The sequence below is a fragment of the Triturus cristatus genome, chromosome 2_1, assembly GCF_964204655.1.
Source record: "Triturus cristatus chromosome 2_1, aTriCri1.1, whole genome shotgun sequence".
Lineage (NCBI taxonomy): Eukaryota > Metazoa > Chordata > Amphibia > Caudata > Salamandridae > Triturus > Triturus cristatus.
In genome coordinates, this window is record NC_140581.1 from 849,643,984 (window position 1) to 849,660,567 (window position 16,584).

Below are 16,584 nucleotides of genomic sequence, written 5' to 3' on the forward strand. Positions count from 1 at the left end.
CTGACCTGATTCTGTAAGACCAATCATCTTTGGGAAACGAGCCAGCTTTAAGACCTTCACTCAGGATTTTCTCTTTCAGGGAATAAGTCATGAAATTAATCAAAATTTTTCTGGGGTTTTTCCTCGGTTTCCCTTTCCTGAAAGGATCTCGATGTGTCCTTTGGATATCTTCTGCAAGGTTAGTCCAGGGGAGTTTCTCCTACAGTAGCTGAATCATGAACCCTTTTAGGTCTTCCCCTTCAATACCTTCAGGCACATTTAGAATTTTAAGGTTGTTCCTCCTGGCATGGTTTTCCAGGGATTCCATCCTTTTGCTGATCTCCAGTTCTCTAGTTTTCAACTTAGATCTCTTCATGATTGGTCTCCGTCTTGCTCAGTAACTCTACTTCCACCCCGCGTCACTATCAATGAGCGTATTTATTTTTGGGTCGAGTACCTCACAGGCTTCTTGTATCTTTGTTGGATTTTTCTGAGATCGCAAAGTTGGCTCTCATCTCCTTCATCATTTCTTCTAGAATGTTTTCTGTTTGGCAATTACCAGAGGCTACTGGGTCTTGTCTGATATTGGAGTTAGTTCCTGCCCCCTCCTTGGCGGCAACCCCTTTTGCAGCTTCAGCACCTTCTAGTGTTTTTCCTCCAGTTTCTGGTTCCTGTGTAGCGAGAACTTGGAATCTATTGCTCATCGCTATTTCTATGCTTCCAACCTTAGTTCTCTGCCATTCTTATGGCTTTTGATTTAAGAACTCCTGTCAAAGGAGAACAAGGCGGACAAGATGGTTGAAGATCTGCTTTTGTGGTGGTGTTGCTTGCAGTTTTCGCCAATGTCTTTGATCCTCCAATTCCTTATCCTGAACCCTGAAGTAGGATCTCAGGGAGGGAGCGATTCTTTATATTGCACAGACCTGGTGTTTAGGTTGACACGACTTTCCCTGGACAACGGGGCTTGTGGTTGCCCTGAAATATACTTTGTGTCCAACCACTTTGGGCAGTGCGTTAGCCTAGACTAGTGCCGCATAGCTTCCAAAAACCTCTCCCTTTCAGCCATTTAATTGTTAGTACTCCAGGGTTCGTTAAGAAAAATGGACGCACTGATGTTCCGCATGGTCTCCCCGGTCTTAATGTACTCTATTTACATTTAGGTTGCAATGTACACAGTTCTATTTAATTATCGCCGACACTAAAACAGCATGTCTGAAAATTACCTGCAAAGAAAAATGTGATTACTTTATGTGAAACTATTCTAATTATCAGGCAAATGACTCACTAACCCAGCAGGAAGTCAACACTGTAGGTCCACCTATGAACACCAGAGAAAATACTCAAATATTCTTGCAGATCATAAACTAGTTCACAATTCAAGCAGGAAGGAAGTAAATACTTTAACTGTAATACAGCAGATGTGAGAAATCAGCTATCAAATATTCAATAAAATGAACCTCAACCAGTTAGACTATTTGACCAGAATCCATGCAGGAAATGAGTAAACTATTCTCAGGAACAGTCAAGGCCAGCTATACCAGGAAACCGAAAGCAATAGTTTTGGAAAATAAAACTAGTATGTGCATCACTACCAAAGAGACATTCGTTTACGAAATCAGTGAGGTAGAAGCATTGCCAATGACATGCCATTAGATTCTCTTTTGGAAACTTCCCAAACCAAAATGGCGCTTATGTTGCATGTGCAGCATTGGGAATAGAGCTGCTGAAGACCTGCATGAGAGACTGCTCAGACAGACTGGCACATGAGTGGAGCCACACTGGCATCTGACCAGGTGAGTGCATGAGGCTACAACAATGGTCACCACACGCTGGTGAAAATCCCCTGACGCGCACAACTGCTCAGCTAAAAAGGACCATGAGCCAATGTAGTCGCCCACTCAAAAAATAAAAAGTGGTCACAAACTGCCAATAGCACACTTCCTGTACTGACCCCTCCAAGAAAAGACAGCAAGTAAATTATATCAGCAGGGTGGCAGCATCTACTCCCCAAACACAAGTTCACTCACATTCCTGGGAACCAAATTCACTAGTTCCAGCGAGCAGGAAATGAGACTGGTCTGAAGGCAGGTCGTTTCAGGGATGACCCAATGCTGTCAGGAGAGTTGAGATGGTCAGCAGTTTGGTCCCAAGTGTGGGTCTGCTTCCCTTCAGGTGGCTTCTGGTTTCCAAGGATCCTGTCTCCGCGCCAGTGTAACAAGGTGCCTTCCAACAAGGAATCACTTCACACAGTAGGAAGATAGTACAAGAAGCTGGATTCTAAAGTTAAACCTCATCCAACCTCTTTTCGCCCTCAGTCAAACTGTCGCCATCCCCCTGAGGCTCTTACCTAATCACATTCTACAAGTTCTCAGATTAGGCTCAACCTTAATACAAGACCGGAATGAGCCATAACATTACACAACCCAGGACACAACCTAGGACAGATCTCGTCCTACATAACAGATTAAGCAGTGAATAAAGGAGCGGTGGCAAGTCCCAGGCACACTCGAGCACAGTGGTTAGCTGTGAGGCCAAATATCTAAGAACAGAAGCAAAGATCAAGGGAAGTGGCCATTTACGTCTGGATAACAGTTTAACCGGGTCCGGGACTGAACACTGGCGAGAAAGACGTAGCGGTTATAAGTGTTGCATGGGGGCTTGAATCACTACAAGGTAAATACACAGGAAATGTAACTCATGAAACTTACTACTGTAGTTAAATACGATTTTATTTGTGTTAGTGCTTAGCAGCAAGCATGTACATTCAAGACCATTCATTTTATTTGAAGAACTTTAGTAGGAATGAGCTTGCAAATTTATCATTCAAACTGTGCAAAGAAACCAGCTCACCCGAATGTAATTGAAGTTAAACCATACCCAAGCAGTTTTCTGCTCAAATACCAAGAGTAAAGACACTGCCAGTATAGGGGAACAAATATTGGAGGAAAATTTAAAGGACCTTATTTTCTACTCCATAGATGCTTCAATAGAATAATTTTAGATGTACTGGAGAGGTTACTCACCACAGGACAGCTCATCTGTACCATCTGAACAATCGTCATCCCCATCACACTGCCAGACAGATGTTATACAGCGTCCATTGCGGCACTGGAATTGATTGTCTTCACATTTTGTTCTTGAACCTTGATAAAACAAATTAAAAGGCTTATAACAGAAAAACTTTTAAAAAAACACTAACGCATTCTGATCCAGTTGCACTTGCTAAATCCTAGCTAAATAGCACTATCAATGAAGTATTAAAATGACTCAAGAAAAGAGAAAAACCCACAAACAATCCTATGGTTAAACTATACTCAATTTGCGACGTCATAGTTAACTGGGCCTTTCAGTGAGCATACAGTGAATACTGTACACAAAGCTTATGAAATTGCTGTTCGTAACAGGAACATTGCAGTGCACCAGTCCTAGATAAACAATTTAGAGCCAGTGTGCATTTCCAGACTGCCTTCATTCCGGCAAGCACTGGTGCAAGACCATGCAGTCTGCCCTAAGATATACCAATGCAAAAAAAACAAAAACAAAAACTCAACATAGTTGACAAAACGTTATCCCAACATACTCATTCTTTTAATAAATTGTATCAACTGATGAAACCACATGAACCACAGTTACTGTGCAAAGTCTACAACGGTCGTGAAAGCAAGTCTGATCTTAAAGCCACCACCTAGTCCTCTAGTTTTTTTTTAATTGAACAAAACCTACGATTCAGAGTTAAGTTTGTGCAATAAAGTAAAGTAAAACAGTGAAGAGGCCTTGTGACTCAGTTTTTTTGCAAATTAGAACCTACAGTAAGAGGCAGTGAACTGCTGCTCGTATCCATTTCGCTGACAGACGTACTGTGGTAATAAATCAGAATAGGACCTTAGCATGTTAATAAGTGTGCATGGGCACTTGCTAGTACAATTGCTCTAAATAAGTTACTGGAAACATTTGTTTCAGGCATGGCATAATATCTATGCAACACGTGCCCTAACTAGTTCCCTACAGGTTCCACATTTTACAGCCACTGCTTCAAACCATCACTGGGTCAGTACCGCATTCATAGTGCATGAACTGTGATCAAACGGTATATGGAAAACTCTGAAAAATGTCAAGGCATCTCTGAAGTCAGCCTTTTTTAGTGGTACACATGAGAGGAACACTGCATTTTCATTTTCCACTCCAACGTGCAACCAGTTACTCTAGTTCAATAGCATTTAGCAAACAAAATAGGAATATGTACACCAATTATGCCACACCCCACCACAGAATAGTACCATGCATCAAATTCAGAACAGAATGCCTCAGCCATGGCTCCATTCCTCCTTTGATGCATGGAACTCATCTTTTTTACATGGAAAAAAAGATTTAACCTAGTTTTACCTTTAGTCAAAAAGGTAAAACAAAAATCAGCAAAACTAAAAGGCAGTGAACGGGTCATTAAAACTAAGCATAATGTGTACTCCTTCAAAATATGAATCCAAAAATCTATTGGGACAGAAGAAAGGAACATTGTCATATGCTCAGTTATAGCAGAATACTGGACCAAAAGAAGCCTTCAAACCCTAGCAATTGCATTTCAACATAAACCCTAAATGCTTCAACCTCTGATCAAACTTTAAAAACATTTTTAATGCATTTGTATTTGTCCGACAATTCAGATTCTGTTCTGCCACCACGTAGTCCTCTGATGTTCAATATCCTATTTAGCATCCAGTTTATATAAGTTTGTATTGGTTTTTTTGTAGTTATCCATTGCAACATGCTCAAAGTTGAAGCACTTCTACGACCTTTGACAAAAAAAAAAAAAAAAAAAAAAAAAAAGAAAAGACACCCAGAAGTGCTCACAACCTTGAAGGTAGATTATCTGCATCTCTTAAGGCACCACAGGGTGGCACACTGCTGCTTCAAGCACTTGCCATGTGGCGAGGGTATGAAGTTTGTACAAAAATATATTACTGTGTGTAGGTTTAGTGTTGCCTTTCCTACTTTAAGTTGAGGCAAATTAAAATCAACGCAGGCAAAACTTTAGTCTTAAAGCAGCAAATGACTGGCTGTAAAACGTACCTTTAGTGCAATTAGTGAGGAAAGACTGAAACAACCACTGTGCAGCCACCTTAACTTCACAAAGTTTCTGAAGTAAACATTGTGGTCCAGAATACAAGGTGATGGACAGGTTTAAGGATAAGGTATAGTTTAACCTAGCAATGAAGAAGCCTTTATCGATGGTCATTAATATGCATGCAATACCCCCAACATGGCCTGTAGCCAAACTAGAAATTTTGGTAAAATCCCGATTTGCAGAAAAACTAGGTAACCACTAAGATAATGTGCAGTGAATTAAAGGTTTGAGACTAGTCTGCAAATCAGAACCTATGGCGCAATAATTAGTTTCTGGGCAAGAGGGGGATTAAAAGTGGAAGTGTTGCCCTGGATTGGCATAGTGATGAAAGTTTAACTGTTCTAACAGATGGAAAGATCAGGAAGCAGATTTTAGTTCTCCGATAAGCTTGGTAATTGGTCCTCTGATCCCTTTCTAGATCTTTTTTCAGCTTCAGCTAGGTGGGGCACTGGTATGCTTCTGGAGTGAAACTGGCCAGGCACGGTAACAGTGAGTCAATATTGACTATGAAGTACATGTCAAAGTGTACGAAATGTACTGTGGAATATTTAACGATATAGCAATGCCCTTGCAGCCACTTAAATTGCATTTTCTGCGATTCCATTTAGGATCACAGCCAAGGAGACAAACTTCAGTTTAGTAGATCTCAATTTGATTTTAAGGCTTTACTTATTTCACAAAATTAAAGCACAGGTAAATCCGATGCAAAGCCTTTGAATGGCCATGTTGATACTGCACATCGGCCTTTAGTGATTCCCAAGGCAGACTTACCCCATACTGAACTGCAATATAAAAATATTAAGTACCCATTTGCCTAAAGTTATCCTTCCATGTATGTTCAATAGGAAGGGACAACCTCATTCTTCCATTCGTATTAAAAGACCTTCTGTGGACAAACAAACGTGTGCCAGTTGTCTAAGAAGTACTGCTCAATGTAACCTTGCAGTCCTTGAAAAGCAATACCAACAAACAGGAACAGACTTACGTCTCTAAAATATAAGGGGGGGAACCACCCCTTTGACTAGAACATGCTTTGAGGAGATTGATTTTTGGGGAGTGGTTGCAGGAGGCACTACAAAGTTTTAATTTAAATCAATTAAAATTGCCGCCCCTGGGTTGAACTGTAGACAATCTCCACCTTACTAGAATTCCATATAGATATACATTAATCTCAATCCTTCCCACAATCTACAGAACAGGTATTTAATCCCTCATGTAATACATTGAAGCCTGCTATCCCTGTATAAAACCAGTCTCCATGTACTTCAAGAGGACGTGAGGTCTCTAGTCACCTGGAAAAGAAAATGTTGCAGTTGTGCAGCCAGAATGCCTACTACCAGAGCCAGCAGCCAAAATGAAATGCAGGTCAGAGCATCATTAAAACTGTAGTTTAAGCCAAGCAGTGCCAATGAAAGCCCTTGTTTTTTTCCTTTGGCAAACAGTGAGAAAAAAATGAAATTGTGAATGTCATTTTTTGCACACTAAAGGTAATTACAGGACAAATGTAATAGATCTGCAGATTAACATGCAAACGTTTAATGAAGAAAAAAAACCATAGTGAACGTTCCAAAAGCCATTACTCTAGCAGTTAGCGGTTCCAAAAGGAAATCATTTAGATGGAATAACCTTAATTTTATCATCACTTAGGAAAAGGCAAAAGTTCATTTGTGGATTTAAATTTTTTTTATTACTAGCCCAATCCATTGATAACCTAGGATTTGTACTAACTATTTTACAAAACGCACTTTTTAAAAGTCACTTTTAGCTGCCTAAAGCATCTACAAGCTTTGAAGAGGTATAAACTTGCTCCTGAAGCAGAGGTAAAGGCCTTGTTGTGGGGAGGCACTCTGTTCCCCTGACAGCAGAGTCATCTGACCAGGGACCAGAATCTTAAATAACTTCAAAGAAGCTACCCTGCCACAAGCGGATGTACCCAACACCTGGCCCTGCCCCCCCCCCCCTTATCCTTAAAGTCAGCCAGGTACCAAAGCAAGTAGGAGAGGAGCTGGAGTGACTACAGATCAGGGATTGCTAGTTTCCCTGGCGACACTTCTAGAATAGGCTCAGGAGCTCTGCACAAAGGGGACGGAAGTTTCCACCAGGTTTAATTTAGGTAGCGAGGTGGGGGGGGGCAGATGTTTTAATTGTTTGTCCAGGGCGCACAGGAACTGCAGCCAAAGTGGATAGGGTTATCCCCAACTTTCCCTAATGGTTAGTGAGGTGCTAGGTGTCAGCCACCCATCCCGCAGGATAGTGCAAGGCATACATGAGGCACCACTGTGCACCCTCTTCAGAAGAGTACTAGACCTGGGGAGACTAGGAGTGCACCTGCTGCGGATACCTGTAAGGACATCTGAAATGCTTGCTTTTGGCCTCTGCTTGAGTGAATCTTGAGTGCTGTACTTCTAACATCCTGAACACACCTGAGACTTAAACTTTTTGGCTCCTAAGACCAGACAGGGAAATGCCAGCCAAAGCAATCCAACGAAGGTGTGTTGTCACTGGGCCAAAGATTTAGGTTGCTCCCACTAGGAGCTTTCCCACCAAAGCAAATCAATTCAGAAAGATGGTGGAGCACTTAAGCTACAGCTTGCAGCCTGGACTCACTGAAAGAATCAGATGGATCAACTCTAAGGAGACCTAGTCACCAAGCAAAGCTGCCAAGTGTATCCGGAAGGCAAGGGACCTTCCTTGAATTAATTTTGAATTTCACACTGATCTTTTCTAACAAACGTAACCAGCTTTACTGGGGCTTAATCAGAAAAGGTTATTTGGCCCTTCTCTGCCAGACTGCTGCCTTGCCACATTAAGGATTTTGGACTTCCATTTCAGAGACCATGTCAGTAGGCAAAACTTCCAAGCAGGACGAACTGGGTTTCTGTTCGACTTATGCTCCATATCGATCAGCATGAATTGTGACTAGGTCCCAGTCAAGCACAGCCAGTTAACCACAGTTGCTGCTCAATGCTTTTTCAGTGTTCTAAAAAGATAATTCCTTCTTAATGTAACCTCCACCAAATGGGAGTGTTCAATTGATGAAAGAAAACCATATCATTTCTCCCAATATTCTAAAGTGTAAGCAAGACACCAACAGAATAGTGAAATGTGAATATTTTATGTGTTAATTTAAAGAGGCATGACCGACACTGTAATTTCACTGTATTTGATTTGTAATTGTTTTTTAATACCAACTGTTCCATACACAATTCACAAGACCATCAAATCAACAAAAGCCACATTCAGTTGAAGCAGTAGATTTAAAATAGCCACCTTGGCTAGCTTTGACCCTAAATTTAACAGCCTGCCAGTGAAGGTCACTTTGGACGTGAATAAGTACAGTGAAATGTTAAACCTAAAGGGGCAGAAATTTGTACAAATCATACAGTTACCACACCAATAGTGACCCACTATCTTGTTTTGTCCCCATTTGTGTTACTTGGAAAGAGTCCTGTCCTAAAGGTCACTGAAAATTAGCATCAAGCAATATAATCAGGCTCCGACCCTTTTCGGAGCATTTGGCGTTTCGAGATACAAACCACAGCTCACAAAAGTGCCATGGTATAAAATCCCCATAGAATTTTATTTACTCCTAAACAGCTTATTTCACAATACTCTGGTGTCAGGCCTTAATTTCCACTTCCATCTCATGCCAAATAGCTGCACTGAGCCTGGGCAGCTCCTATGTACCAGGACAGTGGACTGTGCACCTGCCTCTAAAGTAGGTATAACAGTCCTATTTGTTTTCATGGGTGGCTTTCCTTTAAAGAAACCCGATCACTTACCTGAAGGCTATTGAAAGCCTCGACTGTTGATGGGCGGCCATTCACAATACCATACAAAACGAGTCTGAAAAAGGCTGCTTGATACTTCAGTCTTGGGTCAGGGTGCTTTCCTATCTGAAGCTACTCGCAGGGGATTATAGTGCGTTTTTTTTTTGTTTTTTTCTTCAATTCCCACCCCTTAGATGCTTCTTCCACGCCAAAACACGTCAGAATAGATGGTCTACTGTAATCTTTAGCAACCTCAGCTGGAGAAGCACTACCATGACTTTTGCCAATTAGCAAAACACACTAAAGTTCAGGCAAAAAAGGGGGCACGAGAAGGGAAAGAGTACTTTGGTAGAGACCATTTGCGCCAACTCCCCTTGGGAAACTACCAGGCTGCAGTATAGTTTGAATTAGTTTTTCCAGCTTCTCATTCAGCTCATAATGGGGATAACAAGAGTAATTTCTTTGTAGCTTTTTCCTTAGTGCCTATAATTATGGTCAGTCTTGGTGTGCCAAGCTCAGCTTTACACTGCTGGATTAGAAGAGCGAGTTGGCCAGGCCTAAAGGAGGGCCAGCTTCAGCAGGGATCTAGGTAGGTCTCCTGTGGTATACAAGGTTGGGAACGAAACCGGGGAACCCCCAGACTTTGAGGTACCTCTAATGCAAATCAGTAGAGGACATGCCTGTGGAACAGTTAATTGGTTGACACCTAGAACAGAGTAATGCTGCACAGTCCATCCAAACTTAAATACAAAAAAAAAAAATTCCCAACTGAAGCAACAGGAAGCCCATGGTGCTGTGAAGTCAAGATATGAGAAGCAAAAATCTTACTTCATCAACAAGAAAGTGGCAGAGTGCACACCCGTTTCATCCATATTTCATTCTTAATTCTTTTAGTTTGTAAGCGTGCGAACCCAGAATCGTGAACTGCCCGATCTTGTGTCAATTTATTTAAAATAATTTGGGATTGTTGTGCCCCAATCCAGTCGCAAAGCGTTGCTTGATGCATAACATCGTTACAATTAATCCACTTAGTTATGGATAAAATGTGAAACTTTCGACTATCAGGTCACATGATTGTCCTTAATGCTGCAGACATGCCTCCTGGCCTCATCTTAAGCATGGAATGTTACATAACTATTACTCCATAGATAATCTGTCACCCAATGCATTTCGGGCCTTTTGTCAGGGGTTATCTACAAATTTAAAACACTTGTTAGATTTACATTCTTCATGCTGATCAACATTTATTCAAAATGCGAATAATGTGAAAAGTGCATGACTCAGTTCGCCACGTTCAACGTTTTGCCCCCTGAATGTAACACATTTACCACTAAATTAAATGTCCGCTCTATCTTCCCGCTACTCACATGTTAATCCAAATGTCTTAGTCAGACCGGCTAAAGTCAACCCTTACCTTGAACAAACTTTGACTGGTTACATCCTGTTCTAAACCATTCTGAGTGCCCGACTGTCTCACTATTTCACACCTATGTCACGACCCGCCCCTTCATACTCCTTTCCACTATCTTGTGCTGAAAACTACACAGCCCAAAGTGCACGACGAAAACATTTAAGCGAACCCTTTTATTTCCTGTTCTGCCACCTGTGCTTCAACTGGTAGGTTATAATTTATGGCTTTTATTTAGGTCATGCTGTTTGTGACATTGTTTTTATTATGTCGGAAAAAGCAAACAAAACACCAAAAATAAAAAAGAGCCATACATCATCATAAGTAATGCCAATATTACTTGATAACATCCATCGCCAGCTATTCCGTCACACTTAGATTATACATATTTATACACAAAATTTCAGTTCTCCCCGACTTCATCCGCCCCACTCTACCCATCTTCCCCGGTACATTACGACTCCCCAGTAATACCAGGATAGCCTTTAGTCACTAAGCTCGGATTCAGAATCTTCTGGTGGTGGGGCGCATATGTCGCCCCGAAAGGTGTTCGTTACCCCATACCCGTTTTAGGTCATGCTGTTTTTAGTGAGACAGCTTCACTCCACATTCCTCCTTTGTGTTCATCACCACTATTAATAAAGTCCATTCTCTGAACTCACTACATTCCCTGTACTTTCGCTATGATGTATGCCTTCCATTCCTAAACACGTGTCATCTAACACTGTTAGTGTTCATTTTAAACATATCGTTTCACATTTTAGAAACTTTAACACTGAAATTCCCTGCCCACCCACTGGTATGTAACCATAAGTGTCTATCATGTGACTGGATGAACAATGATGAACTGATGAAGTTGTGGAAAAAAATTTTTAATAAAACTTTCAACTAAGTGGATTCATTGTAGCATTATTATTATGCATCAAGCAACGCTGTGCGGCCGGAGTGGGGCGCAACAACGCCACATTTTAAGCAAAAATCTTAGCCACCTTCCATTAAAAAGAACTGCAAAGGGCATGATGTCAGTGAAAGAAGTCTATTCACGAAGGCATGCCAGTAGGACCCATTTATATAGGAACATTTGAGAGTCCACTTCTCTGGTGATGGATACCCCACAGATTAAGAATGGGAGAAACAGCAAAATTAAGAGTTACTTTAATCTCCCTCCACCCCCAAAACACTTAAGATAATTCGGTTTACATAATTGGCCTAGGTCTACCACCCTACACAGTTCACAAAAAAAAGCAGAAATAGGCAACCTAGGTTAAAGATTATCTCAAATGAACTTGCAAGCCATCCTCTATATCACTTCAGCAGTTGATCAGATAGAATTGGAATAATCTCAAAAGGTCCAGCTTGTTGGGTCATCCAAAACCACCCTGAATAGAGTAATGGGTGCCTTGGTACAGGGAGAAATTGTAACTTAAGGGGGGGGGGGGGGGAAGATGAGCAAGACAGGGGTCCATTATAGTTTTTTTTACTGATTCTGCAGGCTGGCAATATCCATTGCCAACATGCATGCAACCATGTGTCCAATCATGGACTATGCAGCAGTTCCTTCACATGTCAAGGTTATACTTGGAGATGGATTCAAATACAACTATGATAACGACATTCATGGCAGAATTGGCAAGGTCTTGATTTACAAGGAGTATGGACATTCCTGGACCAACAGAAGAATGGATGCACTAAGAATTACTTTAAGGTTTAAATGCAGAGCCCTAATGGCAACAAAAAAAAACATTTAAAAAAGTTAGCTGTGCTGCAGCTTTCAACCAGAATGTGGGGTACACAGGGTCTAGTCGAGCCCCCTTCCACTTCGGTTAGTATTTGAATCGTTCACCACGCTGGATACTTCTGAAAAGTGAAGCAGCCGATGGCTTATTACGAGAGTCAAAACCCCAACAATCTACACTTTAAAGCTTAAACACAAGCACTATTCAATTAAATGTCCCAGGATTGACTTTAGATCACTCCACATAGAGGGGGAAAAAACCTGCACCATACGGAACAAATTCAGTTTAAACATAACTGCTACATTATCACTGAAGACAGTGAGATTAAGTTTCCCATTAATAAGGCACATTTTCCAAAAGACCATATCAAGTGGGTGGCATACACAGTAGCAGGGCAGGCTTTAGGGCAGTGCGACTGGTGCCACCGCACCGGGTGCTGACTTCCTGGGGGCGCCCTGTTTGATAGTTTATTATGCTTTTGAAGCACCTGCTGCAGTGTTTCTTTCCCCCTGCAATTACCAGGCCTCACATAAATGTCATGATAACTCGTGTGATTGATCATCTTCCTGGAGAGAGATCAACATTTTGTATAGTGGAGGATTTGACCATGTAGATTACTGAGTGCATATGATGTAAACAGATTAGGTTACTTGCAATTTATAACTTAAAGTCCTAATATAGAATAGTGAGCTATTACTTTCATCCTAGAACAGCATACACACTGCAAAGTATACATTAGAACATTTAATGTTGCAAAAAGGGTTAATTTGGCTAGAAATCGATTCTTAAAGAAAACTCCCAACTATGCTGTTTCTTTTTCGACTCAGAGTTTGTGCTTCTCCACACCAAGCACTCTTAAACTATACTGCCTACCAGTATGACGACATGTTACTCCTACACTTAGTCCTTTGGCTTATGTAACATTTCCTATACACACGTAGGATTGTCTCTGTAATGTGCGTGTGATGCAAAGTGCTCGGACACCCTACACTGGTATGAGTGGCACTATATAACTAACTCAATGCATCTGAGAGAGTGTGGTTATGGAGACTTGGGCACTGTTAAAGGGTGCTAGTGAGAATCCGTGGTGGAGGTAGTCATTGGGGGGGCGGGGGGGGGGGTGCGCCAACAAACCTTGTCACACAGGGCGCCACAAGCACTAAAGCCGGCCCTGCACAGTAGCTGTAGAGGCATAATCGACTGATAACTTTTCCTGACAGGTTTATACATTTTGGGCAACTTGTTCTCACTGCAAAAGTAGAATTAGAAAATACTAGAGTACCATAATACAGATGAAAGTGTACAGGACTGCTCAACAAGCGGAAAGGTGTGAAAAGCAGGTTGGATCATACCTTGTAGTAACTGGAAAGCTACAAGAAGGGATTAGCAGCATTGCAGGGAAACCTGTTCGGTGAAAGTAAATGTGGGTGTAACCCTTGCTGTTAGGAGTACTTTGAGGAGGCCAATTACATGAACAATTTAGAATACCTGCAGCTTTCATCTCACGTTACTCGATTGAGAAGTAAATATCAACTAATTAGAAGAATAAAAGTGACTTCGTACCGCCCCCCTACAGAAGAGCAGGATTGTGGTGTGCCTGGAGCAGCCAGTCATTCTCTAAAGGGCCTCCTTAGGCTAGTACAATTATAGACGCCGTTTCAAAGAAACGAAGCAGACGCTCCGTGCACCCCCCCCCCCCCCCCAAGAACACCACCCGCTATGCAGCCAGTAGAGCTAAACACAGGCTTGCCCCACTGGGAAGCGTTAGTAGGAAACACCATAGAGGTTTCTGCATAACGAACATAGACAATATTTACAGGAGCAAAGCACACCAGCGACAAGCCATTTTATGCATCGGCATCCCATGTTACAAGCTAGCAGCAGTCCAGAACATACAACTTTAGTAGTACAAACAATTACTTTAAGGTTTCATAGTTGGGTCTGCAAAATGAGATCTGTAAAGGTAAATGGCATAGATAGCGGCTGCGGTGTAAGATCTCATCTGCTTGGAGGAAATGTCCAAGCACAGCAATACTGGATTAATGCCCTCCCTAGTAGGGATGAGAAATGTACAGGACAACACATTTCCAGCACCACAATAGCTTCCTCTCCCACCCAATGCATTGCCAGTGCCACATGCCAACAAGCATTTGCAATGCAATCGGTCTCGCATTCACGAGAGTTTAACCTATTTGCATTGTAAATAATGCATTTTATTTAGGTTTTTAAACCCCCCCCTCCCCCAAAAAGCTGTCCTTTACAATGCAAATAGCAAACTCACGTAAACGCGAGTCCTATTGCATTGCAAATACTTGTTTTATTAGTTTGTTTTAAACTGAAAGCACACTCAAACATGATCCACATGACTCCTCATGTGGTGATAATGTATGTCACAGCTGCACTGTGAGCTTAATTAGAATTTAAAGTCCCCAGGGTATCTCACTTCGGCCTCAAGTTAACCGCTTGCTTTTGTGGGGTCTTCACAGAGGAGCTCCAATCTTTTCTTCTTTAAGTTACTCTAAAGTTAGGCTAAAAAATGGTAAGAAGTGAAATGTAGTTCCATTTTAGCTACTTTTTTTTGCATTTGGAGTGTCTATACAAGAAACTTTCGATTCTATCACTTTGGTTAGGATCTCCAATCAAGTCAACCTGATTTGCTTTAGTGAAGGTGAGCCTTAAAAAAAAAAAACCTTGCAATAATTTTAGCTGTGTGGTGACCTTTCATGTTTTTGTAAGATATCACAAACCATTCCTCTGCCCGTTTTTCAATAGACTTTTTCCACACAAAGAAATATACGAAATAAAACGTATGGTGGCCATCAGACAGTTGAGTGCTGCCGTTCCCTCTGTTGACGCTTCCCAGCTGTCTAGGCTGCCCACAGCCTCTGTAGAGGATGCCGAGGCACTTTTTGGGAAGATGTTGGTGCAGCACGTGCAGGTGAATGTAACACTGTATATGCTGGGCAAGAGGTCATCCAAAGCGTGCCGAGTAGGCAATCCAGAGTGTTGTGTAGGAGAGGTCTGTAAATGCAAGGCCGGCCCGAAGAACATCCATAAAGTGTTGGGCACGAGATACGCCTCTGTGCACTTGCTTGCAGTCAGTGATCGCTCGGAATACTGTACTTTTGCTGCTTGTCAGGAGCTAGTGCTTTAAATGGGCTGGTACTGAATACTGGCACATTTGTATTTTTAAAGGGAGAATACCTACAATTTTCAAGAGTGACGCAATACTTTTAATTGGAGTGCCAGCACTTCTCAGAAACAAGCAGGCACTTTGATACAGGGTACCTGCACTTCTATTTTTCCATTTCCAGCACTGTCTGGAGCGAGCATGTTGTATAGGCATTTGGGCAACAGGTATGCATAGTTAAGGAGGTTCATATTGGTGCGTTATGCGCAGTATTAATAAGTTGAATAGTTAGGAAATTGTAGCAGACAACGTGGGTAGCTTATAAAATAAATATTGCATGGACATATGCACTAGTCTTAGTAGGCCAGAAAGTGTCACTGATGGGGGTGGGGGGCACACAAGACATGAAAATTTACACATGCAGTGAAATCATGGAATGTTATCTATAAGCAAAAGGACAGTGTGGGAGCTCCGAGTATATAGATCTGTCTACTTGTCAACCATACACCTGATGTCAGGAGGCTGAAAACAGTTCAAATTGCTCTTGTAGGTGAAAGACAAGCAGGTCTTGGTTCACTTGCGCACACTTACTAATCAGGTACAAACTACTGTTGGCTATTACACACAATATGGAGTAAAAGTAACCCAAGCTTTGGTAATCCAACTCCTTGATTATGCCTTGGCTTAGTCTCAAAAAACTGATCAGGCTCCTGCTGGAATCTAGAATCCAAGTCCTCAGCGCAGTGCACAGGTCCTGCTTGGTGAAAGCCCAGGGTGCTTACAAAAACTGCAATCTCGTTACACAGTAGCCAGATGCCTTTTATCAGGCAAATCCAACGCTATTCAGCGAAGAGATTTTGCAAGCAGGTCACTGGGGGTGCAAGAATTTCCTTCCTGAGGGTGGTAGTCATCTACCACGTTTCTGCTAACTGTATCTAGCGTTGCTTGCTTCCACTGGTACTTCCATTAAGAACTTCATGAAATTCTCTAGTCTGAATACTGGATGCAGCCTTGAATTTGGCTAGACTATCACGACACGCTTCAAGTAATTGCTGTTCAACTTCATTATACATTACGAGCCATTTAAAGGGACTGCAGTGACATTGAAGCACTTAACAAGCGCACGCTATAACCGCTCTTTATTTGTACATCGCACCTTCACTTTAAAGTGAAAGCGCGATGCAAAAATAAACACGCCGCCCTGTCTGTTTGGGACGGCCCATCTGGACTGGATCGCACGGCTTGTTTATACAACAGGCCTTGTGAAGATAACTGCTTTGCGACAGAAGGAAAGCAGGCGAGCCAGTCTGGAGGAGCTCGACAAAAAAGCGAAAAGGAGGCACCCCAGAAAGCTAATTTCCAATGGCAGTCCACCGTTTACCATAACGGTGGTGCAAGCCAATGGAAATAAGGAGCGGGGCTTTAGCCCTTCTCAAACT

At 41.9% G+C, this 16,584-nt stretch overlaps 1 protein-coding gene across 2 annotated transcripts in view; it reads right to left on the reverse strand.

Annotated features, from left to right (window-relative positions):
- The window catches only part of VLDLR (very low density lipoprotein receptor), a 167,544-nt gene that overhangs the window by 99,832 nt on the left and 51,128 nt on the right, over positions 1 to 16,584 (reverse strand). For both annotated transcript variants that reach the window (XM_085632954.1, XM_085632955.1), the window contains exon 2: positions 3,003 to 3,122. In XM_085632954.1, coding sequence (XP_085489080.1) covers positions 3,003 to 3,122 — 120 coding nt within the window. The remainder of the gene's footprint in view (positions 1 to 3,002; positions 3,123 to 16,584) is intronic.